Source organism: Diceros bicornis, chromosome 25, assembly GCF_020826845.1.
Source record: "Diceros bicornis minor isolate mBicDic1 chromosome 25, mDicBic1.mat.cur, whole genome shotgun sequence".
Classification (NCBI taxonomy): Eukaryota; Metazoa; Chordata; class Mammalia; order Perissodactyla; family Rhinocerotidae; genus Diceros; species Diceros bicornis.
The window spans coordinates 6592501-6619271 of record NC_080764.1 but is presented as its reverse complement, the minus strand read 5'-3'; the positions used below and the strand labels follow the sequence as shown (position 1 = coordinate 6619271).

Genomic DNA, 26771 nt, shown 5'->3' with positions numbered 1-26771 from the left:
CCCGAATCTCAGCTCTCCCTTCACCCGCTGTGTGACCCGAGGCAGGTCGCTGCCACTCTCTGAGCCTTGGTTTCTCCTTATCTAACTGACAAATAATTATATCAGCTGTGTCTTCTGTGCTACACTGTCACATGTGGCAGGTACTATTATTGTCCCCATTTTCCAGGTGAGGAAAATGAGGCACAGAGAGGGTGAGGACCTTGCTGAGGGTCACACAGCTAGGAAGGGGCAGAGCTGGGATTAAACCCAGGCAGTTTGGTTCCAGAGCCCCTGCTGTCAGCCGTCATTCTGTAGTGCTGGGAGTCTCCCTATTGCCTGTCCCCCGACACAGAAAAGATGCAGAAGTCAGGGGTGGTGATGGATCAGCTGGGTGAGGAAAGGCAGTCGCAATTTTCATGGAAGGTCAAAGGCCTGGTTTACTGTGTTGGGGACTACATTTGTTTAAATAACAGGTACACATTGAACCCTTATTCTCTGTTGGGGACACAAAGCGATCAGGCCTCATCCCTGAGCTCACCTGGCTGGGTGGGAATCAAGGTGAGAATGGGTCTGGACTGTTCTGTGATCGTCAGTGTGACCGCAGGAGCCCTGGTGATGATGGTGGTGGTGATGATGGTGGTGATGGTGGTGATGGTGATGATGGTGGTGGTGATGGTGATGATGGTGGTGATGGTGATGATGGTGATGGTGATGATGATGGTGATGATGGTGATGATGGTGATGGTGATGATGATGGTGATGGTGATGATGATGGTGGTGATGGTGATGATGGTGGTGATGGTGATGATGGTGATGGTGGTGATGGTGATGATGGTGATGGTGATGATGATGGTGATGGTGATGATGATGGTGGTGATGATGGTGGTGATGACGGTGATGATGAGGGTGGCGATGATGGTGATGATGGTGATGGTGATGGTGATGGTGGTGGTGATGGTGGTGATGATGGTGATGGTGATGGTGATGGTGGTGATGATGGTGTTGATGATGGTGTTGATGATGGTGATGATGGTGATGGTGGTGGTGATGGTGGTGATGATGGTGATGATGGTGGTGATGGTGGTGGTGATGGTGATGATGATGGTGGTGATGATGGTGATGGTGATGGTGATGGTGATGGTGATGATGATGGTGGTGATGGTGGTGATGGTGATGGTGGTGATGATGGTGATGGTGGTGATGATGGTGATGGTGATGGTGGTGATGATGGTGGTGATGATGGTGGTGATGATGGTGACGGTGATGGTGGTGATGATGGTGGTGATGATGGTGATGATGATGGTGATGATGGTGATGATGATGGTGGTGATGATGGTGATGGTCATGGTCATGGTGATGATAATGATGGTGGTTATGATAGTGATGATGATGCTGATGGTGATAATGGTGATAGTGATGATTAAAATGGTAGCAGAAAGTCATTTCTGAGCAGTTACAGTTGGCTGGGCCCTGGGCTAAAGTTTCCGTGAGCATTGTCTCTCATCCTTACTCAGTCCTGCAAGGACTGATTTACTGTCCCCATTCTACAGGTGGACAGACCAGTTGGCCCTTAGAGGCCCAGCTGGCAATAGTCACAGGGTGCCAAGTGCTGGCAGGGTCATCCCTGTGTATTGTACAGGAGAGACACCACATGTGCTTAAAGTGTGGCTTGATCCTAGGAGGCTCCCTGGAGGAGGAGGCATGACCTGACCCTGAGGAAAGAGAAGAGCTCTCACAGGCATGGAGGGGTAACGGCCTGAAGCTATACCATCAGCCACAGCAGCCCACCAGGGAGGCTGAGGGGAGATCTGGGGGTACACGGGGCCTGTGTGGGTGCAGGCATTTTGGGGAGAGCTGCTACTAATGCTGTGTCTGGGTAAGCCCTGGGCTGCCCTGGTTGATGCCCATGGTGACCACTCGGTGGCTAGAGGCTGTGGCTGGGTTTAGGACCTGGTGCCATCCTGCCGAGGCCTCTTCATAAAGCAGTGGGGTTGCCAGGCTGTCCCGCCTCCCTGAGCCTCCAGAGAGGCCTGCTGTCGTCTCCCCAGTCCTCAGCGTGTACAGGCTCTCCAGGAACCCTCCCTGCAGCCTGTGAGGTCCCAGACGAGGACTGGTGGGGTACTCAAGGGGTTCGTGAGCTTGGGGCCAAGGACAGGAGAGGGGAGGAGTTGAGTCAGCCTGGCAGGCCGTTAGAGCCCAGAGCTGGAGAAGAAGGCTGGTTAGTGTCTGGAGGTGAGCCAGGGATGATGGAAGGACAGGAGTGTAACTTGGAACGTCAGGAGGGTCAGGTACCAGCACTGGGCTGCAGGAGTGGAGGGGCCACAGGACAGAGAAGGGACCTGAGGAGGGCTTGGTGAGATCCAGGAGGGCTCCCTGTTGGAGGGGGTATTTGAACTGGGGCCAGAAGAAGTGTGGACATTCCTTAGGCAGAGGAGACAGGGGAGGACCCCCATTTCTGAGCCCCCGTTATGCACCAGGCCTCATCAGACTCTTCTTGGGCCTGATGTTGTTTAATAGCCTTTAATGCTGATGGCTAAATGGCACACTGTCTACATTCCATGATGCAGGCCGTGAGCTGCCATCCAGGAGCTCCCTGGTTTCTCTCAGGCCCGCGTCTGGGGTTGGGAGCAGGTGGTGGGAGGTGAGACCTGGGCTCATTTACTGGGCAGGTTTCACTCAATTTCCCACTGTGTGAGCCGGCTGCTTGCATCTACTTCCGTAGACCATGGAATTCATCCTGAGTTCCTGCTGCCGCCCTCCCCTCTGGGACCTGCATACCTGGGAAGCTGGGTCCCTGCCACCAGGCCCCCGGAAGTCACAGCAACAGCAGTAGCCGGGAGATTGGGTGATGAGGGAAGGGCTGTTCAAATCGGGGCGCCACCACTTCTGAGCTGTGTGCCTTCAGGCAAGTACGTTAGCCTCTCTGATCCCTCTTTATAGGGGAAATGATACTGTCTGCTCCTCAGGGGGGTTGTGAGGTCTGGGTGGGCCCGTCCAGTTGAAGTCCTGGCCAGAGCGAGGCTCTGGAGGTTGGTTGTGGTTGTTGTTACTGGGGAGCTTCTGGGGTGGAGGGCAGAAGGGGGGCAGCCCTATTCCAGCTGATACCACAGTAGCCCCCAGGACAGGGCAAGCCCTACACTTACCCCATTCTATAGAAGGGCAAGTAGAGGCCCAGGCGAGGATGTGGCTTGCCCAGGGCCACACAGTGATTGGTTCTCCGGACTCTGGTCTGCTCCAAGATGGAGGCCTTTCAGGCCTTTTATGAGCACCTGCTGTGTGCCGGGTGCGGACAAGGGGCTCTGCATGTGTTCTTCGGTCCTGCAGATAGCCTTACGAGGAGCACAGGCTTACAGGCCCCCGGAGGATGTTGGGTCCTGGGCCACCTGTTACTTGGTTAATTCATTCATCGGGTATTGGTTGGGGCCAGGCTCCTGTCAGGACCCTGGGACATGCTGTGAACCAGACAGACGCAGGTCCTGTCTTCTCAGAGTTTGCATCCTCGTGGGAGACAGGTGTCAATTCCTTGATTTAGTAAGAGCTGTTGGGGAGAAGCCCTGGGAGCAGGGGTCAGGGAAGGCTTCCCCTGGGAGGGTAGAGGCTGAGGAGACACAAGCAGCCCCGGGGGCTGGGGAAGGGTGTGACAGGCAGAGGGAACAGCCCAGGCAAAGGCCAGGAGGCTTGAGGGGGTGTGGGCACTCTGGGGGCTGAGTGGCCTCGAGGGCCTGGCTGTGTCTCAGTGGAAGAGCGGAGGCCAGAGGCCAGGCCATGGTGGCTGTTGCCATGGTGGTGGCGGTCACCCTGGGTTCCCAGCTCTGAGTGAGTCGCAGCTTCCTCTGCCTGTAGCCATGTGTCATCACCCTGTGGGGACCTGGCACATGCCACCCTAGGCTGGAAAGGACACGTGTTCGTATGTGCAGGGCTGGCTCTCAGTCAAGGGCTGGGCCCAAACACACTGGGGTCGTCCCCCCTGCCCTACCTCTCACTCCGTGTCTGACCTTGGTGGGTCACGTCTCTCTGAGCCTCGGTCTCCCGTCTGCACAAGGAGGCACTGTCCCGCGAGGGTCCTCTCTGTGGTGTCCCAGGTGAAGCCACACGGGGGGCAGTGGCATTAACCAGCCCCTGGGAAGGTATTCATGGCTGAAGAACCTCCTGGCTCGGCTGCCGAGTCTGCCTGGCACCGGGGGGTTGTGCGCCCCCCATGTCTGTTGAGGGTCAGGCTGGGCGGGTTCAGCTCCCCGCGCCAGCTGCCTGGGCATATGGCAGCTCCTTAGGAGGGTACCGACGGCAAAGCTGATGGTGGTTATTATTAAATTCAGATGTTTGGGGTTTTCCTTTTCTTTTTCCCCTGCCCTTAACATACTGACTGACACACGGACTACAGGAGATGTTCCCTCCAGCTTGAGAAGCATAATTATGCCCACAGGCGGGCATCAGGGGTCCACTAAACCACCAGCCCTGAGTGCCCTCATATCAGTGGCATCTGAGCAGGTGGGCAGGACTGACCCGGGCCATGGACAGACCTGTTCTGTGTAGCCCTAGGAGGCAGAGCAGGGACACAGAGGCAGTGACAAGAGGCAGGTTCTCTTCAGTGTGGGAAGACTTTCCCACAGGTGGGAGCCCAGAGGAAAGGCAATGTGGCCCTGCTGAGAGGTGAGCTGCCCATCACAAGGGGCGTGCAAGCAGAGATCCACTGCGGTTGGGCCTGGTGTCCTCCCAGCCCCTCCCCTGAGAGGGCACGGTGCCTCTGCCTGCGGCTGGTGAGCCCCTGTAAGCAGAGGGGTGCACGAGCACGCTCTTGGGGGAAGTCCTTTTGGTGCTAGACGTGGGGCAGGCAGCAGTGTGGCCAGGCGGGCCTTGATACTGAGGACCCACCAAAGCGAGCTAGGATGGAGAAGCAGAAAGCAAACTCATGGATACCGCCCTCAGCTTTTCTTCTAAGTGCTACCACCAAGAGATGCTCTGCTTGCGAGACTGGTGGGCCAGATTTGAATGGTTCTGACTGGTTTGAATGGTCCATCATGTGCCCGGCCCCCTGTAGGGCTCTAGAGACCCAGAAATGGATCAGACCTGGCTCTTGCCATCCAGGAGCTCAGGACGAGGGTGGTGGGGGGCCCGTAACTATGGACACCCTGTGCTTACCACGCCTCTGCCCAGGCCGGGCCCCGTGCTTGCTTGCGTGTTCTCATTCGGTCCTTGCAGCCGCCCCACTGTGACTGGACACCATTACCAGCCCCATCCTGCAGGAGTGGGTGACGCAGAGAGAGAATTTTTAATATGAGTATGTCTCATGCACTCTTGGGGACATACTTATACTAAAACAATGATTTGTGGTTTAGCTGAAGCTCACCTTTCACGGGGCATGCTGTATTCCATCTGGCCACCCTAATCCAGAGCGAGTTTGGTCCTGCCTGCTTTTGAACTTCATAAAAATGGACTCAGACAGTGTGTGTTGTGTCATGTCTGCTTCCACACTCAGTGTTGTATCTTAAGATTCGTCCACGTGGTCACATGCAGTTGTAATTGGTTCTTTTCTCATTGCTGTGTAGGATTTCACTGTATGAATATGCCACCATTTATTTATCCATTCTACCCAAATCTCACCACCCTTGCTTTGGGGCTGTTATAAATAATAGTGCTACGAACATTCCTGTACGTGTCTTTTAGTGCACATAGTGTATACTCCTGAATGTGTGCACACACTCACTCACACACACGCACTAGGGATGGAGTGGGCAGGTTCCAGACTATACAATTTTTTTTTTTTGGTGAGGAAGATTAGCCCTTAGCTAACATCCATTGCCAATCTTCCTCTTTTTGCTGAGGAAGATTGGCCGTGAGCTAACATCGTGCCCATCTTCCTCTACTTTATATGGGACGCTGCCACAGCGTGGCTTGATAAGTGGTGCGTAGGTCCGCGCCCAGGATCTGCACCTGCGAACCCTGGGCTGCTGAAGCAGAGAGTGCGACCTTGACCGCTATGCCACCAGGCCAGCCCCTAGACTATACAATTCTTAGAACTGCTAAACTGTTTTTCAAAGTGGGTATGCCCATTTTCCCCCTACCAGTAGTATCTTGCCTGACTCCCTTGCCAACACTTGGTATTGTGGGACTTTGGAACTGGATCCGTTCCAGTGGGCTGTGCTGGCGTCCCCATGTGGTTTACATCTGCTTTCCCTTGATGACTGGTAAGGCTGCAAATCTCGTATTAGCCACTTGGATTTCTTGTTTTGAGAAGTGCTCAAGGCTTTGCCCATTTAAAAAAATAATTGGGTTGTCTGTCTTTTTCTTCTTGATTCACGGAGATTCTGTATGTATTCTGAATCGAGCCTTTGTCAGTTGTAATTTTTGACATGGCATTCCTCCTCTGTGACCTGCCTTTTCCCTCTCTGTGTGGTGCCTTCGGCTGACCAGAGTTTTTACTTTTGGTGACGTCAAATGTATTTGTGTTTTTCCTTGTGGTAAGTGCTTTTGTGTCCTTTTTAAGGAATCTTCCCTCCCCAGAGTCATGAAGAGGTTTCCATATTATCTTCCGGAAGCTTTGCTCTTTTGCCTGTTATGTTTAGGTGTTGGATCCACTGGCAGTGGCTGTGTTGATGGTGTGAGGTAGGGGTCCTGTTTGGGGTATTTCCATATGAACCCCACTTGGCCCAGCACCAAGTATAGAAAGTCTGTCCTTCCTGGCTGCTCTGCACTGCCCCCTTCCCCTTACACATGGGGTGTGGGTCTGGCCTCTCTCCTGTTCCCTTCAGTCCACTTAGTGCCAGGACCATACTGTCTTAATTCCTCTGGCAGTTTCTTTCATGGCTCTTTTTCCTACTAGAACATTTGAGGCTCCCTGGGAGCAGGGACCTGAATTTCTCTTTTTTGTGGCCCTCACTCCAGTCCCTAGTACGGTGTCTGGCCCATCATAATAAGTAGTTGTTGAACGAATGAATGGATGAATGGGCCATATGCCAGCCAGTGGGGACTCAGTTAAAATTCAGGCCTGGCCTGGTCTTCCTATGGCCTCCTCCCAGGCCTGTCCCCAGCCTCTTTGCCCGCTGGTTCCTTCCTCCTTCTCATGCTGGTCTCTTTAAAGCAGGGCAGGACCGTGCCACCTCCTGGCTTACCCCGCTGCCCCTCACTCCAGGCTGGAGGCCAGGCCCCCTTTCCCTTGTCCCTGGATCCTGTTCCCTCCCTTCCAGCAGAGGCTCTGTCACTTCATCCCCCGGTCTATCCATCAAGAAAGGGACGACAGTCTCAGGAGGGCCGTGTGCTTGTGTGGCCACCCTCCCAGGGCACTGTGACTTTCCAGGGCTCAGGGTAGCCATTTCTGTCCCCTCAGGTGCAGCCTAGTCATTGAGAGCAGCTTAGAGAAAGGGGTGGGAACCAGCCGCAGCAGAAGAGGAAGAACTCAGCTGTTCCAAAATCCTAAGTGTTAAAAAAAAATTCTGTATACATACCGTATTCATTTATGGGTTTTGGATGCATTTTTTGTTCTCATTTAACTGAAAACGGCCTTGATTTAAAAAAAAAAAAAAAAAAGGAGTGAGGGAGGGAGTGAAATTGGCATGCAGCTAGTCCATCTGGTCTGATTACTTCTGGTATTTTGAAAGGAGGACCTAAACCTGCTGAGACAGTCAACTTTGAGAAGTGGCTGCCGGCGTTGCTGGGCGTCTCGGCGCCTGTCCTGATTCTCCGCTCCCTTGGAGGCCTGGCTGCCTCCGGGCAGGGCAGGGCCTTGTGGCGCGGCAGGGGTGCCCTGCACCTCTCTCGGGGAGCTGGGGGCCTCAGGGACCAGCTCTCTTCAGACGCCAGGACTGTGCAAGCCCAGACTCAAACTCACATCCTGGCGGGCAGGTCCCAGCCATGTGATTCTGGGTCAGAATCTTGGCTTTCTGTGAAAGGACAGTAGGGAGAGTCCCGTTGTAGGGCCATTCTTCAGATTCAAGGAGGTCATGTGCATAAATTGCTTGGTACACGGTAGACTTGTAACACACGGTGGTCCCTGTCACCCCCCCGCCCCAGACCTCTACAGCGTACTGCCCCGCCTGTCCAGATGGGGATGGGGAGGTCAGGGTTCTTACGTGCAGCAGCCAGTGGCTGCCCGACCACTGCCCGAGGGTGCGTGGGGACAGGGGCTAGGCGGCCCCTGGACGTGGCTGGAGGAGGGTTCCTGCATGAGCCTTGATGTCCTTGTCATCCCTTCCCTGTGTGCACACGGCAGGCCATTGGGCGGGGGGTTGTGTGGGGGGGTGGGGAGCAGGAACTGAGAAGCCTGGGACTTTTAAATCTGTGCCCTGCAGGAGCTCAGGGTCTGCTTGTTGATGCGACAGTAGTCATAGTGTTTTCACCGCTGTCCCCGAGGCTCCCCACTTTAGCTGCTCGAATCTTCCTAATGATCAGTGAGGCCTAGACGCTTGTCCCCACTGTAGAGCTGGGGAGACTGAGACCCCAGAAGTGACTTGCTTAATGTCCCACAGTAATTGAGAGCTGAGCCGGGCCAGGATGGCAGGATGGAGGCCCCACACAGATCTGAGTACAGAAAGGGGCTAAAATGCTTCTCGTTTAATTTGATAAAATATATCTTTTAGAGAAAAAGGAATAGCGGATGAAATAAGGAGCCGCTGGCTTTTCCCTGGCCTCTCGCATGCCTCTCTCCAGACTGTGGTCGAGGTCCTGGGCAGGGAGTGCCCAGCGAGACAGGATCCTGGCCTGGCCCGAGATCAGGGACAGCCACCGCTGCCCCAGCTGTCCCCGGCCATAGCAGGTGCTGGAGGTGACAGCGGTGAGGATGGCTGTGCCGTGAGGACCCTGCCCCATGGCCATGTTCCACCCTGGCTCCAGGAAGCCCCGTGAGCCCAGCTGGACCGCCACCCGCTGCGCTCCCGGACCCTCCATCCTTCCTCCTGGCTCTGCGTGAGGATGGGCGGGTCTGGGACTCAGCTCTAAGCATCTGACCCAGAATCCCTTGCTCTTTCTCTTAAGAAAATCTTTTTAATCTTTTGAAAAACATTTTTTAGTGTCTCCAGTAATTCTCTGAGGCATTTGGGGTGTTGTATTTTGGATTACACGCTCCTGTTCAGTGAGGGTCTATCTGGGGGAGCCCTGGGCAGCCCGGTCTGGGGGTGTAGCCCAGTTTGGGGGCGTAGCCCGGGTTGGGGGTGCCCCTCAGAGAGGGTTGTGTCTGTCTCTTGTGTCTGTCTGGCTAGGTAGGGGCAGCCAGGGACCTTTTACATCCGTTTCTTGGCTTAGGGCTCCCCTGCCTGAGGACCCACCCTGGTCAGAGGTTCAGGGCATCTTCCTCTCTGGCAGAGGGATCCTGCCTCCCTGTGGTCAGCGGGCAGCCTTCTCTGGTCCACTCTCTCCCCAGAGCCCGCTGGGGGCCCAGCTTTACGGAGGGGCAGGTCACAGGTCAGCTCCCTCCCTTTAACCACCTGAGTCTCTGCTGTTGTTGCGTCGTGGCTGTGAAGCCCCACGTTCCCTGGTCCAGAGGCGGGGCGTCCCTGCTCATCTAGAGCATAAGATACATCTTGTCTCGAGTTTCTAGGTGGTTTCAGCTGAGGCTGTGGCCCTCCTCTGCTTGTTCAGGCAAGAGAGGCAAAGGCTTTCCCTTCCCTTCACTACCTGAGACCTCCGAGACCACATTCAGCAGACTTCCATGAGCTGCCGCAGAACCGGCGCATTTCCTCTGCCTGGCAGCACTGCGAGCAAGGGCCATCTTCATGCCCGTTTTACAGAGCAGTCAGGGGAGGCCTGGGGAGGCCAAGCGACCGGCCCAAGCCCTGAGCCCCCGGTGGGGCAGTGCCGGCTTCCAGCCCGGTGGGTGGACTCGGTCGGCAGCTCCGGGTGTGGCCAGCGCATCAGCTGCTGCTGCCCTGCCTGCCCCTGGCACCAGCGTCTGGCAGCCCCTGTTGGGCTGCAGAACCCAGACAGGGCTGGCCCTCGGGGTCCTAGACTCCTGGCCCCGTGGGTGTCATGTTCTCCCTGAGCTCTGGGTCCTGCGTCTGTAAAATCAGGCTCGTACTCTCTCCCCTCCCGCAGGGCCATGCAGGGGTGTGGGGAGTGAGGCACACGGAGCCAGTGGTCGGGGCGTCACAGGGACCTTGGTGTATTTCCCTCCCTTCCCCTGTCTCGAGCCCAAATCAAGGCAGGAACGGCCTGTGTCTTCTCAAGGGAAGCCGTGAAGCTGGCCTCTAGGACCGACCGTGAACCCCGCCCGAGCCTCGGTGCCACCTCGGTCCTGTGACGGTGACACAAGGGGCTTGGGAGCCAGCCAGCGCACACCAGGTTAGGAGGGTCCCCCAGGGACCCCGCAGTGTCCACCACCACCTGTCCCGTTGCTGCTCACGTCTGTTCTTCCTTCACCGGATTCTTACGGTTGTCAGCCCCACACGCGACAGGCAACCCGCGAATTCTGATGTAGGGAAGAAATTCCTCACAGTCTCGGGCACCACGCTGGGCTGCCTCTGCACACACGCACGCTCACAAGTGCACACAACTACACACGGACACGGACACACACACGGACTCACAGGCACACACTCAACACATGCACACACACACAACCTCCCACACTACACACACACATGCAGACTTACACATGTACACCACACATGAATAGACACATGCACACACAACTACACACACATAGGCACACACTCACATGCACACCAAACACATACACACACACACTACTCTGTCACACACACATTTAGTCTTCTTTCATACACACTCTCTTGCACACATACACTCGCTCACACAGGCTCTCTCTCTCTCACACACACACAGGATTTCTTTCCTATCCTTATCTTCCTCGATTTCACGTTGTTTTCTCTATAGAAGGCCCCTCAACTCACATACGCACGCTAGTCTACATGAGATTAATGTTTGAAACGAATCATCTGCCTTTTTCCCGCTGCAGTCCCGGCGAAACAAAAGATGAATGGTTCCGCACATCGGAAGGGTGAGGGGAAATTAATTAGGAATGACAAAGGACCCCACACTTCTGTGCCACTTATCTTGCTGCCGACTTGCTGTAAGTGGCGTGTGCTGGGCAAGGTGTGTGAGTGACAGTCCTCGGGCTGTGCTGCCGGCTCCTCCTGGTACCCTGCTCCTGCGGCGTCTCCCTCAGCCTCCCCCTCGGCCCCCCAGCCCGGGAGATGCAGAGAGAGGGGGCAAGGCAAACGTCTCTCCGTGAGGGCTGAGCAGGGGGCTGTGGAGGCTCGTACGGTGGGACATCCCCGGGATCGGGAGCGGGGACTGCCTGTGGGCTGAGGGGTCAGCGTGAAGTCACTTGGGGAACCCAGGCACGTCGCTGACCTCTGAGCCTTGGTTTGCCCTGCTGCAGAATGGGAGCACAGCCTCCCTGGGAGGCCAGGATGTCCCCGGAGGCACTGGGGGCCAGGACCAGGTGTGCTTCTCACCTGAGACGCCCTCAGCCTCGGTCCTCTCTGAGAGGGCGGAGGCCGTGGCCAGCTCCCTGGAAGTGGGAGGGGAGGTGCGGGGGTGGACAGAACAAACGGGTTAGGGGTCAGGACGAGTGTGTGGCCTGGAGGGGGTGGGGAATGGACCTGGCCAGGCTGGTCTGAGGGCTCAGGGAGGCTTCTGGGAGGACAGGGCACGGCCCCACTCTGAACCACGGCTTTCTCCCCATGGAATGAGAGGATGCCAGGCCCACACAGGTCCGCTGTGAGAGGCTGTTCCCTTCTTCCTGCAGCGGACTTGCACGGGGGCTGAGGGAGGCTGCACAGCACTCAGGGTCCCCCAGACCCCAGCCCTGGGGAACGGGCTGCCTGGGGAGGCAGGGAGGGCCCCCAGGGGAGGGGCATTGTGTTGCAGCTGAGGGTGGGAGCATCTTGGGTCTGGCTTTACCTCTGAGGCCTCGTCTGTGAAATGGGCACATGATTCCACCTGGGCAAGTGATGGGAGGGTGAGCGAGAACGGGGAGCTCCTGTATTGTTCTTGTTCTCGTTCTTGCTGGGGGTCTTTGGGCTTCGTGCCTGCCAGGGGCCCTGGGGAGGGCTCCCATCAGGAGAGGGCTAATGCTTAGTTCTTCCCGCCTGCCTGCCTGCCAGGTAGAGCACTTGTTGGTTGATTCTATCATTCATTCATTCATTCACTCATGCACACCTTGAGCAAACCCTCCCTGAGGCCTGCCTAGGCTCAACCGACTGTTGGGCAGGAGGGATTCAGGGACGATTTGACCTGCGCCTGCCCTGAAGGAGCCAGCATGAGGGCACACAGAGCAGGAAGGGTCACCTATGCTTGGGGGATGGAGGTGATCTGGGGAAGTTTCCTGGAAGAGGTGGCCTTTGAGCCAGGCCTTAACAAATAATTGGTCACGGATTCTGAAGAGAGCCCAGGAAGGGCATTTCAGACAGCTGGAACACCACGAGCGAAAACTCGGAGATGGGGAAAGGCTGGGCTGTGGGGAAACAGAAGGTGGATTGTTGTGGCCGGTGGTGAATTCAACAGGAAATCCCAGCAGGACGGTCTAAAAGGGGGCCTGGGGCGGAGTCAGGCCATGAGGTCTGGGCTCGTCCTGGAGGCGACGGGGAGCCATGGAAGGCTTTGGAGTAGAGGAGTCACATCGGGGACCAGACGAGAGGCGGGACACCAGGAGCCAGAGTCGCAGGCTGCGTCTTCCCTGTATAGCCAGGCTCAGAGGGGGCCTGGCAGGGCCAGAGGCTGGGCTGAGACCTGGCAGGGGACATTCGGGAACTGCTCAGAGGCAGGCAGTTGCCATTGAAGAGGGGAGCCTGTGGCCTGTCTACCCCAGGAGGGTCCTCTTAGTGTCAGCTGCCCACTGGGCACGGGCACGGGAGCTGGGAAGCTCTGGTCCAGGTCCCTCTTGCCTCCTGTGTGCCCTCAGACATACCGCTTGACTTCTCTGTGCCACCATTTCCTCTTCTCTAAAATGAACTGAGCTAAGATGTGAAAGTGGCTGGTGAAGTGGGGTTTGCTGAGGAAGATGAGGCAGGATTCCTGGTGCTATTTTCATAATTCTGGGATGGAAGCAGAGAGCACGGACTCTCGAATCTGCTGTCTGGGTTTGAGCCCTGACTGTCCCTTGGTCACCAGGTGACCCTTGGCAAGTCTCTGCACTTCAGTTTCTGCATCTGTAAAATGGGGCAGGAATGGCAGCTGCCTCCTGGGTTAGGTGTGAGGACTGGGGGCTCGTGGAGAGCCTTTGGAGCTGTGCCTGTGCAGGTGTCCCCTCAGTGTCCTATAGAGGGTGCCCAACCAGCCCCCTGCCCTCCATTCTCTGGGCATCCTGCTCTGGCCTTGGTGCACCATGGGGCCCACCCCACCCAGGGGCACTCCAGGCCTCCTCTGCCCCACACTCCAGCGTCCCCAGGAAATGGGGTGGCTGTACCCCAGGCTAATTGAAGCACCCTTGGGTACACCCCCTGCCCAAGGGCTGTGCGCCTTACCTGGGGAGACGGGAAACCAGAGCCGGGCAGGCTCTGCTTCAGCCATTTGCTGCAGACAAGGATCTCCCCCTCCCGCCTGCCGGGAGGGACCCGGATTCACGCTTCAGGGGGAAATCGTTTAATGATTGGCCACGAGGAGGTCATTTATATTGGCTAAGCGGGCTTAATTAGATGGGATTCGAAGGTTACCATAAGCGCACAAAAAAGCTGTTAAGGGGTTAACCTCTGAGAGATTACATTGTATTCAGCGCTCTGTTAAAGTTTGAATTAATTTTTCCCATGGGTTTGTTCACATTCTAATTTTCAACTAAATGAGACATCTGTTTCAGAAAAGGAAAATTTGCTCTGGTTGTCATGGCAACTATCATTCTGTAAGAAAATTATTCCAATGGTTACTTTAGAACAGAAAGACAGAAATTCAGGACATAAAGCCGCTTCCCATGGCTCACTTGGAATTCTGATTCATCTGACCTCCTCGGGGTCTGTGATGTGTCCTGAACGGTGGGCAGATGGCGGGGCTCCTGGCCCTCGGGGTGGTGAGGTGGGGTCAGGCGCCAGGTCACGTTGGAGACGGGGACCGTGCCTCTCGCAGCCACCCTAGTATCGCATCTTGGACGTTTGTGGGTCTCAGACCACAGCTGCCCCCCAGGTGGGTGGGGCAGTGAGGGCAGTGGAGGTGGGCTGGATCCGGGCTGCTTGGGTGACAGGCCCTGCAAGCCCCTGCCTGCCTTATCCTCTGCTGGGGACCCCGGGCAGCCTTGCTGGATGAGGAGAGGGTTAAGTGACTGAACTCGGAATGGTAGGAGCATCTAGGGCGGCCTTCACCTTGAGGAAGGCCTGCTGCCATCTGTCTATCCCCTCTTCGCATGGCAGAAACCTGAATGGACATCATCCAGGGGGAGTGGCGGAGGGTTTTCCAGGCCCTGTGGGCAGGTCACAGGCCTCTGGGGAGTGAGGTCACTCTGAAGAGTCCATCTCTCCCACTGCTCTGGGCCCTGCCTGCCCGCTGGCCGCCTGGGGCTGGCCGCCCTTGAGAAAGGCCCCCAGCCTGAAGAGGGCGCTCGCTGGCTGGCGGGCTGTCCTGGGAAAGGTCTCCTCTGGATGTTTCCTTACATGACTTGCCTCTTCCTGCTCCCCGCCAAGTTTCAATAAAAGCTAGAACATCACCTTCTCCCACTGATGGAGCTCCTGGGTATTTACAGGCGTTTTCACGCTGGTGGTACAATTTAATCCTCTCAAAGGCTCTCCCTCCTCCTTTCCCTCCCGGAGCTCTGTGTCAGGCAGTGGGATACAACATCGAGCAAGAGGGACCCCTCTGACCTCATGGGGTAAAGTCTGGGGGCATAGGCATCATTATCCCATTTTATGTGGGAGAAAACAGGCTGGGAGGGGTGAAGTGACCAGCCCAGGGGCGGAACCAGGGTGTCTGATGCCACCTTCAGTGTCCAGCCGACTCCAGCGATGTCTCTGGGCATCCCCAGGGGCGGAGTGGCCTCCAGCTTCCCAGGATTCGAGGTGATGTATTTCCAAGAACCAGGTAGGGGTGTCTCCAGGGAAACCACCAGCAGAGGAAGGCTTGTTAGTGCTGGGCGAGGGGAAGGCGGGGCAGGTGGAGGCTTGTGTGGGTTAGCTCCTGGGGGTCGTGGGGTCTCTGATATAAGTGTCTCTTTCAAAAAGCCGTCCCTTGCTGTGGCTCACAGAAACTAACAGACGCCTTCTCTCCATGCTGATGGGGCCTCATCCCGTCTTGTAAATATTTGATTAGATTTTTGAAAAATGGATCCTGTGTTTGGAAGGCAGTGCCAGAGACGTGTTGCTCCTTTCCCCGTAGGCTGACGGGGCTGTGGGCTCCTGGGAGGACCGCTGGGCTTGGCTGTGTGAGCAGCTGCAGGGCTGCTACAGCCTTCCCTGCAGCAAACCCCCACCACCCCGGCTCAGCCAAAGCCGGGCTTTGAGTATGCCCAGGGTCCGAGGGCTTTGGAAACTGCAGAGCCATGAGCTCAGCACGTCAGGGTGCGAGCGGCCTCGGCTGGCATCTAGAGCAGGGCTCTTGACTGTTTCTGACCAGGAACTGTGGCAGGAAAAGCAGTTCACGTTGTGACTCAGTACACCCGTGTGTGGGTATCTGTTTAAATGTAAATATATATATTTTATAAATATATATCCCTCCCCTGCTATGATGTACTCTGATGTTTTCTGTTCTTTTTTTTTCTTTTTCTTTTCTTTTTTTTTAAATGCTGTTGAAGCCATGAAAATGCAGTTTGAAAAACCCTGCCCTAGGCCAAAGGTTTTTCATCCTGGCTCCATGGGTGGGTTTCATGCTAGTGACGGTGATAGTGATGGTGATGATGTGGGGATGATGCTGGTGATGGTGGTGGTGATGATGGTGATGGTGGTGGTGATGGGGATGATGGTGATGGTGGTGGTGATGGTGATGGGGTGATGATGATGATGGTGGTGGTGATGATGGTGATGGTAGTGATGGTGGTGATAATGATAGTGGTGATGGTGATGATGGTGGTGGTGATGGTGATGGTGTTGATGGTGATGGAGATGGAGATGAAGATGGCAGCTGCAATGCATTGAACATCCCCCACAAGTACAAGGCAGGAGCCCAGTCTTCCTCAAGGCCAAGACTTAGGCTGGTAGGGGCTTAAGGAGACGGTGGCCTGGCACATTCTGCCTGCTGTTATTAAGATTTTCTGGGCAGCACCTGGAAGCTCTCTTTCGAATGTGGGGGATCATTTTCAGCTTTGAAGTTTTGGCTGCAATCCCAAGGCAAGAGGAGAAGTCCTGTTTGACATCCTGTTAACGAATTCATTCATTCATTCAGCCTCTCTCACTCACCACCGTTCATTAAACAAACGTTTATCTGCCCCTCCCCTGGGCTGGTGCTGGGCGTTGAAGGTGAGAAGGAAGATTGGAGCAGATGGAGCTTTGAAGGATAAACGTGGCGTGAGGGCCGAGTGGGCAGGAGGAGAGAACGGAAGGAGTATTCTGGGCAGGAGTCACGGGTGAGCAAGGCTGGCAATGGGGGGGATCCTGCACATGTCTGAAATAGCAAAAGGACCTTGACCTTGAGTGACCATTGTGGTCACCCCTCCTCCTCCACAGCCCATGTTCCAGGAGACAGCACTGTAGGCTCGAAGGCTGGGGAGAGAGTATCAGATCTGAGTTCGAAAATGACTTCTCCACTGATTCACTGTGTGACCCTGGGTACCTCCCTCCCCCTTGCTGAACCTCAGTCTTATCCAGAACCTGCTATAGTGGGACTAAATCGGGTTTTTCAAATGGTGTTCCGTGGAACGCCCAGGGTTCCAAAGAGGTGCATTGGATGGCTACCAACAGGGTAGAGCCATTGGGTCAACATGCAGGGATGTCAGCCTCCCCATGGAAGGGTGCATGGGCCATAAGAGAGATTTTAATGGCACGTGAGAGGCTTTGAAGGTGAAAGCCCAGCCCCACCACTGATTTGTCTAGTATGTGCCTGCAGGCAAGTGGTAGTGAGGTGCCCCGCCTGGAAGTCAGTGCACCTGGGCCCAAATCTCTGAGCCAGCTCACCTCTCTAAGCTTCTGCTTCCTCATCTATAAAATGGGAATAATCCTAGTCCTTAATTCACAGGGTTCTTGTAACAGTTAGATAAACCCATCCCTATAATGTACTTAGAAGGCGCCTGGGAAAAAGGAGATGAGCCAGAAATGCTGGTGACAGTTTTTATGTTCCACTTCCTGGTCCTCAGTCTCTTCATCCATCACACGGAAAGAAAGAGACCTGTCTGCCCAGCCTTGCTGTAGGTGAAGGTCCCTGGTGGTGAGTGGGAGGTGATGGTGGTGATGATGATGGTGATTGTATCCATTTCCCAGGGCTGCGTAACTAATTACCGCAAACCGTGTGGCTTAAAACAACAGGAATTTATCCTCTCACAGTTCTGGAGGCTGGAAGTCTAAAATCAAGGTGTCACCAAGGGTGGTTCTTTCTGAGGGATCTGAGGGAGAATCTGTTCCATGCCTCTCTCCCAGCGTCTGATGGTTGCTGGCGATCCTTGGCATTCCATGGCTTGTAGGCACCTCACTCCAGTCTCTACGTCCCTTGTCACGTGACCTTTTTCTCTCTGTCTGTGTCTCTGTGTTTTTACATGGCACTCTTATAAGGACACCAGTCATTGGATTGGGGCCCACCGTAATCTGGTGTGACCTCATCTTAACTTGATTACATCTGCAAAAATCCTATTTCTAAATAAGGTCACATTCACAGATACTGGTGGTTAATACTTCAACATATATTTAGGGGGACACAATTTGACCCACAACAGTGATGATACTGATGATGGTAATGGTAGTGATGATGGTGGTGGTGATGATGGTGATGCTGATGGTGGTGATGGTGATGATGGGGATGATGATGATGGGGATGGTAATGATGATGATAGTGATGCTGATGCTGGTAATGATGGTAATGGTGACGATGGTGATAGTGATGACAGTGATGATGATGATGATGGTGAGGGTGATGATGGTGACTTTGTAAACACTAAAAGACTGTGTTCTTGTGGGATCTTATAATCCCAGGCCTAAGGGATGATTCTTAAGTCAGGATGCTTTTGTTGCAAATGAAAATCCAATTCAAATAGCTTTCTCTTGGCCCATAGAAGTGAGAAGTGCAGAGCTATGGTGGGTGTCTGGTGCGATTTGATCCAGCTGGCTCCCCTGGGCCCAGCCACACTGGCCCAGTGTGCTCCAGCCTTCTCCCTTTGGGATAGCCTAATAGCTGCTGACAGCTCCCAAGGCAAGAAGCTCACTATTTATACACAGGGATGACAGCATCCTCTTCTCACATCATTGAAAGAAATGTGTCTGTGATATCATCCAGCTGGAAGGATCTAGGTTACGTGTTCACCATTGAGCTAGTCGAGGGGAAATGACTTGCATTGATGGGTCTAGGTCCATGTTGGGCAACAGGTTGGGATTCTGTTAATTGTCCTGGGTCCATCTGGTCCTGCCCTTAGAGCAGGGGATGGATTGAGCCCTACGGAGCCCCTGGCTGGGAGCTTCAGGTGGAAGCAGGAATGAGCATCCTCCACCTGGAACCCACTCTCTCTTGGTTGGGGCTCCACCTGCCCCAACTGTGCGAGGGAGGACAGAGGAGCATTTTCCAGGGTGGAGGCAGGCGAGAATGTTCTTCTCTGTGGTTTCCTTAGAAGGACTTGGAACAAGAAAGGTCTTTGGCAGAAGCTGATTTTTTTTAACTTTCACTTTTTAAAATTACATAAATAACACTTGTTCATCATAGAAAATCAGAAACTATGGTTAAGCAAGAGGAAAAGGGGAAGAGAATGCCGGTGAACCCCACAGCCCACTAACTGGTCAGTATTCTGGCTGAGTCCTGACGAATCCACACCTTCCCCTTGATTTGAGTTTCTAGGTGTCAAGCTGGTCCTGAAGACTGTTTGGCCGGCTGCCTCTTCCTGTGGTTGCCCCACGCTCTCGGCAAGCCCTCTCTGAAGCGCCTGCTCTTCTCCCACAGGCAGCCCTGGTTTTATGGCTGGGGCTTTAACCTCCCACGAGGCCAAGCGCTGCTGGAGAAGTGGAACCTCATTCCCGAAGGCGTGGACATCCTGATAACCCACGGGCCACCACTGGGTAAGAGTTGGCTGTCCCTGCCTCCGCTGGCCTGGCCCCCAGCGTGCCTGCTTGTGCTGTGGGAGGATGCAGTGGGTGTGGGTTTTGGGGGGCGGGGGGCCGCTGGCCCTGTGCACTGAGGTCAGCCTGGCCTGTCGAGAGGAGCCCGAGATGGGCTCTGTTCTGAGTCCAACTTGCTGGAGCATCGAGATGAGTCGCCCCATTGTCCCCCCTATTTCCTGCGCACCCACTGTGTGCTGGGGGCTTGACTTCTTACCTTGTGGACTCCTCAGAGCCCCGCAGGGAGGTTAAAATGAGCTGCCTGTTTTACGTACACGGCGCACTGGAGCTCAGGGAGGGCAAAGGCTGGCCTGGCCCTTGACTCTCCAGACCTGAGTCCTGGGTGCTGAATACCACCAAGGTCACTGTCACCAGGCTCCATCCCATGCACCCCTCACCCCATCAACACCTGGGGGGCCTTACCCCCACCCCTCCCAACAGTCCCCAGGGCCTGTGGATTCCACCCCCAGCAGCTCTCCTCCTGTCCCCACTGCCACCACCCTGGTCCAGGCTGATGTCACCACTCGCCTGGTCTCCCCTGTTAGCCTGCTAACCACCCCCTGTGCCCCCACTGGCTGGCCCATCCAGGGGCTTGCTCAGTCCTCCCCTCCCCCTTTCCTCACACCCCACTTCCCATCTATCAGCATGTCCTTTGATTCTATCTTCAAACTGTGTCTCCTCTCCACAGTGCTGTCCCCACCTCAGTCCAGGCCACCATCTTCTGTCTCTCTGATGACTATTGTGGCCTCCTCACTGGTTCCCCAGCTCTGAATCTTGCACCTTCCAGTCCATTGCCCTCACATCAGTAGGAGGGAGTCCTTTGAATCATCAGTTATGCCATGCCATCCCTCTATAACCCTTCGTGGCTCCCTCAGTCCTTAGATTGAAGTTCAGACCCCAGCAATCTGGCTCAGACCAGCCTCTTCCTCCCACCATGGCTCTGTTGACCCTGCCGTCAGTCCCTCAGTGCTTGGGGCCCGGATGGGCCAGGTGATGCAGGAGCAGGGGCTAACCCGACACAGTACTTGCCTCGAGGGCTCCCTGGCTGCCAGGTTGAGAGCACAGAACTGCCAAGCCCAGGGCAACATGTTCAGGGAGGAGGGAAGCAGAGAGTGGAGGCAGAGAGAGAGGCTGTGAGAGGAGGCGTGGGGAGGCTTACAGAAGAGGTGACCTCAGAATCGGGTCTGGGGGAGGCAGGGGAGGGAGGGTGGGAGGGGCTGTCGGGTGAGGTCCAGCACGGCTCAAGGGTCATCAGCTCACACACCTGTTCCGGGAGACGCTGCCCTGAGCCCCTACTGTGCGTGCCCTCGGCACCTCTCTCCCCCGTCACAGGGTAGGAAGGCTTTCCTGCCCTCATCGCTGACAGAGGGTGCCCCGAGTCCCAGGGCCCTGACATGGTTTAGAGGTGACACACAGCAGGATTGTAACCAGGTCTGTTATCTCACCTGAAGCCTCCTGCCCCCTGGGATGAGTTCCCTTCCACATTCAAGTCCTCGGTCATTAGAGGGAGGCTCTGGGGCAGGGTTTTGTTTCCTTCCTCCCTGCGTCCCTCCTTCCCTCCCCGCTTCCTTCCCTCCTCCCACCCCTCCATCCGTTCCTCCAAACAGCATCTTTGGGGTTCCTGTCCTCTGGATGCCACACCATGCCCATGTCACATACAACATACATCTCCTGTTTCAGGGATGCCGGTGTGTTCAGCCCAGCCAGGCCCAATTGTTAGATGAGGCACAGAGAAGTTAAGTGACTTATCCAAGGTCACATAGCCAGTAGGTAGCAGAGCCAGGACTTAAACCCAGGCGTCTGTCCCAAGCCTTCTCTGTGCCCACTTCCTGCCTCTCTTCCTCCTCTCTGCCTCACCTCCACCTCCTCCTCCTCCTCCACCTCCTCCACCTCCTCACCTCCTCCACCTCCACCTCCTCCTCCTCCACCTCCACCTCCTCCACCTCCTCCTCCTCTACCTCCTCCACCACCACCTCCTCCTCCTCCTCCACCTCCTCCTCCACCTCCACCAGCTCCTCCACCTCCACCAGCTCCTCCACCTCCACCTCCTCCTCCACCTCCACCTCCACCTCCTCCACCTCCTCCTCCACCTCCTCCACCTCTACCTCCTCCACCTCCACCTCCTCCACCACCTCCTCCACCTCCTCCACCTCCTCCTCCTCCTCCACCTCCACCTCCTCCTCCTCCACTTCCACCTCCTCCTCCTCCACCTCCACCTCCTCCTCCTCCTCCACCTCCTCCTCCTCCTCCTCCTCCACCTCCTCCTCCTCCACTTCCACCTCCTCCTCCTCCACCTCCTCCACCTCCTCCTCCTCCACCTCCACCTCCTCCTCCTCCTGCACCTCCTCCTCCTCCACCTCCACCTCCTCCTCCTCCGGCACCTCCTCCTCCTCCACCTCCTCCTCCACCTCCTCCACCTCCACCTCCTTATCCACCTCCACCTCCTCCACCTCCTCCTCCACCCCCTCCACCTCCTCCACCCCCTCTACCTCCTCCACCTCCAGCCCCTCCACCTCCTCCACCTCCTCGTCCTCCACCTCCTCCACCTCCTCGTCCTCCACCTCCTCCACCTCCTCCTCCACCTCCTCCACCTCCTCCTCCTCCACCTCCTCCTCCTCCACCTCCTCCTCCACCCCCTCCACCTCCACCTCCTCCACCTCCACTTCCTCCACCTCCTCGTCCTCTACCTCCTCCTCCTCCACCTCCTCTACCTCCTCCTCCACCTCCTCCACCTCCACCTCTTCCTCCTCCACCTCCTCCTCCTCCTCCACCTCCTCCTCCTCCTCCTCCACCTCCTCCTCCACCTCCACCTCCTCCTCCACCTACACCTTCACCTCCTCCTCCACCTCCTCCACCTCCACCTCCTCATCCTCCACCTCCTCCTCCACCTCCTCCACCTTCACCTCCTCCTCCACCTCCTCCACCTCCTTGTCCTCCACCTCCACCTCCTCCTTTCTCTCTCTCTCATTTCCAAGTCCACATCTGTTTCAGCCTGCCTGATTCTTTGAGTCGAAGGATCTCCTTCCCCTCCCCAGCAGTTGTGGAAACCTGTTTTGCCCACCCAAACAGAGAGGGGCTGACATGAACCCTAATTGCTTGCTTGAAGTAATCAGTTATTCTCTGTCTGTGTAGCCATGTGATGGTAATAAGCAGCCGCCATGTGGGCGGCTCCGGGAGGCTGGCCGTGTGAGCAGACTCGGATGTGGGCCACATGAGCGATGCTGCATTGAATGAAGTTCATTTTCATGATTTTATGATATTTGTTTAGAGAGTTTCTGACACAAATCTTGTTCCCAGGCTCTGCTCTCTCGCCGGCCACTGGGGTGCCCTTGGGCCTCACTGGTCCCTCTCAGGCTTCGGTTTGCTTATCTCTGCAATGGGTAGATGCTCCCGTTGAGACGACTTTGAGCATGAATGATCTGGGGGGGCTCACAGTTGTCCAGCACCCCCCACCCCATGTGCCTGGCCCACGCTGGGCTCTTACAAGCGTGGCTCCCTGTGTGGCCCTGCAGAGGATGGGGAGAGGCTGCAGGGTCCCAGGTAGTGGCGGGCAGAGCCAACTCTCCCTCCCTGGAGGCTGAGGCCGGGCAGGGTTGGGGAGAGCTTGCTGGCATGGGGCGGTAGGGAGCTATGCCCAGGCCTGTGAGTCTAGGACCCCGTGTCTCCAAGACTGCACAAGCTGCCACCTGGGGTCAGAGGGGCTGGGGGCCGGGCCCACCTGGACCCCGTCATCGCACTCTTATTGTCTCTCCCGCACAGGCTTCCTAGACTGGGTCCCGAAGAAGATGCAGCGGGTGGGCTGCGTGGAGCTGCTCAACACGGTGCAGAGGCGTGTCCAGCCGCGGCTGCACGTCTTCGGTCACATCCATGAAGGTCAGCAGGGGTGGGGTGGGGGAGGGGGCCCTCATCCGCGGGAGGCTCCTCAGTGGCCCCTCAGAGGGGCTGTCTCACCTTCCTTTAACCCAGTCACCTCCTCCCGGATCTCTCGGCCGGAGGGAAAGAGCCCATTTCTAACGTACACTTTGTAAATGCCTTATCCACACACTGGCTGTCAATTAGCTCTTGCTGAAATGTTTAGTAATAGGAAGATGATGCAAAATCTGCTAAGACTTAAGGGTGAGTCCTACTTCCTCACAGCCCTGCAACTCTGCCCTGCCTCCAGCCTGGGAGGTCTTCGGGAGATGGACATGGGGCTTTTTGGAGGGGACATTTGGGTGTGACATGGAGGATGCCTTAGATTTGGTAGGCACACTGTAAGTTCCTTAAGGCTGATGGTCTAGTCTTATCATTTACATCCCTACGGCCTGGCATACAGTAGGTGCTTAATAAATGTGGAGAGCCTCTGCCTGCCTGAGAGGCTCTAGTGGCACCTCACCCCACCCCACCCCCACACGTACAGACACAGCACTTTGGCTTGTCCTGGGGGTGGGGCCACATCGTTCGAGTGGTGAGGGGTGTCCACTTCACCTCCCGGGACAGTGGGCAGGGCAGCCGTGATGGTGACGGGTGATGTCAGCTCCAGTCCTGACTGCCCACACCCCACCCCTGGCCTGTCACTGCACACAGGGCTTTCTTTATTTGACCTCAGGCTTCCTCACTGGAGCCTGATTTCACCAGTTTGGCTGACCCCTCCTTTTGCTCCTTTTGAGCCTTTATCCTACCTGCCCAAGGCCTCCCTATCCCATCCTTCCTACCAGGAAGCGCACTGGCTCCCATGGGGCATGGGCACCGATGTGTTTTCCCCCAGCATTGTCTCTGTCCTTCTGAACCCCATCTGGGTTGGGCCAGGCCCTGGGCCTCACATGTGCCTGGTCCGCATCAGATCATTTTCCAGCTCAGAAGCAAATAAGCCTCAGACCTCTCCCTCTGCAGGGTATGTCCGGGGCAGGAGTGATCAGACCCCTCCCGGCCCCAAAGGGCTCATAGACTTCCAGGCAGCAGATGAGCAATGAGAGGCAGAATCCGAGAGGTCGTGGAGCGATGGACAACTCGTGTGCTGTGGGATAATAATAATGGCTGTCATTTTCTGTGGCCCTACTAGGGGCAGGTAGTGCCATCAGATCCCAACCACACCCCTGCTTGACTGTACAGGCAAAATAGGGCTCCAAAGAGTGGGTAACCTGCACAGGGGAGAGGAAGTATCTCTTCTAGTTTGGAGGTGATCTGAGCTGAAGGATGAGGAGGACTCTAATAAGGAGACATGGTGGGAAGAGGGTATGATGGGGGCAGAGGTTAAGAGAAGAAAGTAATATGATGATAATAATGATGGTGCTGCTGGTGATGATGACAATGACGATGATAGTGATGATGGTGATGATGATGACAGTGATGATGGTGATGATGACAGTGGTGATGATGATAATGATGGTGGTAGTGATGATGATGATGATAGTGATAGTGATGGTGGTGGTGGTGGTGATGAAGATGGTGATGGTGATGATGATGGCGATGATGACAATGACAATGATGATACTGATGATGGTGATGATAGTGATGATGGTGATGGTGGAGATGATGGTGATGGTGATGATGATAATGATGGTGATAGTGATGATAGGATAATAGTGAGAGTGGTGGTGATGACAGCGGTGTGTGATGGTGGTGGTGGTGATGATGAAGATAGTGATGGTGGTGGTGGTGACGATAATGGTGATGAAGATGGTGATGGCAATGGTGATGGTCATGGTGGTAGTGATGGTAACGGGGATGATGGTGATGCTGATGCTGATGGTGATGGTGATAATGATGCTGTCAATGATGATGTCTCACTGTATGCTTTCCAGGCACTGGGCTGAACACTGTATGTGGATTATTATCTCATTTGATCCTCACAGCAGGCTTGGGAGGAGCATCTATCATCATCATCTCTATTTGTAGACGAAGAGTGTCAGTAGGTCGCCCTAGACACATTTGGCCCATTGTGGCTGAGGGCCCTCTGACTACCACACTCACCAGACCAGCCTCACTGCTTGGGGTCCTGGCCTTACCCCTCAGCCCTGATGGGTGTGTGCTTACTTTCCAGGGTATGGTGTCATGGCGGATGGGACGACCACCTATGTGAACGCGTCCGTGTGCACCGTGAACTACCAGCCCGTGAATCCCCCCATAGTCATCGACCTCCCCACACCCCGGAACTCCTGACTGCCCCTGTGCCCCAGCCCTTCCCGCCCACAGCAGCTCCATATGCCTGGCCAAGAGCACGGACCCCCAGCCACCCTTCCTTCCATGCAGACAACCCATCCGGCTGTGGGCACCAGCCCAGCAGATGGGTTGAGGCCTTGGAATGAAGAAGATCACCTCTGACTCTTCAGCCTTCTGTCACCTGGAGCTGGGACCCTGCAGGTCCCTGTCAGGGGCTCTGTGCTCATTACTGTTTTCTGCGTGTACATTCCGTGTGTGCCTCATTAGAGGACCTGACAAGCGCGTGGCCCCGTCCTGCTCGGGAAGAGACTGAATCTTCATCCTTCCAGTTGGACACCCTCGTGGGTTTGGGAAGGCCCTGCTCTTGGACTGATTTTGGGAGTTCTTGCACAAAATCTCCCTCTAACCAACGGTCTGTGTGGCTGCAAGCCCAGGGTTGGGGGGCGGGGGTGGGAGGTTTTTGTAGGCTGGATGCAGACAGCCCTTGCCCTCCTCCTGGGCTGGAGAGGAGAGGGCCTGCCTCGCGGCGGGGGCCTCAGAGGGAGCGGTCAGGGACATCTCAGGAATTCGGACTGCACCTGGCCGGGCCGACAGGCCGTTGCTCCCCCGTTTTCTTCCTGTGAGTGTTTTCGCTGACTTGAACAGTGAGGTGGCCTGAGCATCCCAGATGGCTCAGAGCCTGGATTTGGGGGGTTGAGTGCCCAGGACTAGGTGAAGGGTTCCCAAGTTGTGGATGACCCCTGGTCCCATGGGGGCTGCGCTGCTCTGCAGAACTCAACAGCCCGGAGGGTCGCAGGCCGAGGCAGCCCTGCCACATGTCTGCGCCCATGTGGGCGTGCACACACGCGCACACACGCACACCCCTCTTAATTTAATGAAATGGACCCCGTGTTTCTTATTACTGTCCTCGAATGAGTTCCGCTCCTCGGTGCGATTTCCTCGCTCCATTGGGATTCTGTCTGGCGCGTCCACAGCTGCGGAAGGCTGAGTGGTTCCTGGTCCTCCTGCCCCAGTACCAGCCGGCCCCTTAACGGGAGGGTGGCACAGTGACAGAGTGGGTCCTGGGCTCCAGCCGCTCCACCCAGGGGACGTTTCTCCTTTAAATTAGGACTGGGGGGCTTGGGCTGAGTCTCTGAGGGAGAGGGAACCAGCAGGGCCTGGTGAGGGCGAGGCACAATCGGCACGTGCAGGGTCAGATTCTGTCTTTATTTAAAATTTTGATCTTTTGTTCATCATGGATTTTTTCCTGCATCAATTTTGATTATTAAAAACATTACGTTAAAATAGTATCATTTATCTTGATTGCTGATTTTTTTGGCAGCCCCTTAAATGGTATGCGTGAGAGGAGGGCCCTCACTTGCCTCACCCTAGTCCCAGCCCTGGGAACCAGCATTTAAGGATCCCTCTGCAGACACTGTCTCCTTTTATCCTCAGGCAGTCTTGCAAGATGGGGACTGTTGGCCCCATTTTAGAGGTGAGGAGATTAAGATCAGAGAGGTGAGGTAACTTGCCTGAGGCTGCAGAGCACAAAAAGGGCAGAGGCAGGATTTGAACCTC

At 55.8% G+C, this 26771-nt stretch overlaps 1 protein-coding gene across 1 annotated transcript in view; it reads left to right on the top strand.

The window, feature by feature from the left end:
• Window positions 1-26059, top strand: part of MPPED1 (metallophosphoesterase domain containing 1) — a 77656-nt gene extending 51597 nt beyond the window's left edge. The window contains exons 5-7 of the mRNA XM_058568190.1: window positions 18919-19034; window positions 22833-22946; window positions 25096-26059. Coding sequence (XP_058424173.1) covers window positions 18919-19034; window positions 22833-22946; window positions 25096-25214 — 349 coding nt within the window. The 3' untranslated portion in view covers window positions 25215-26059. The remainder of the gene's footprint in view (window positions 1-18918; window positions 19035-22832; window positions 22947-25095) is intronic.
• The last annotated feature ends 712 nt before the right edge of the window (window positions 26060-26771 follow it).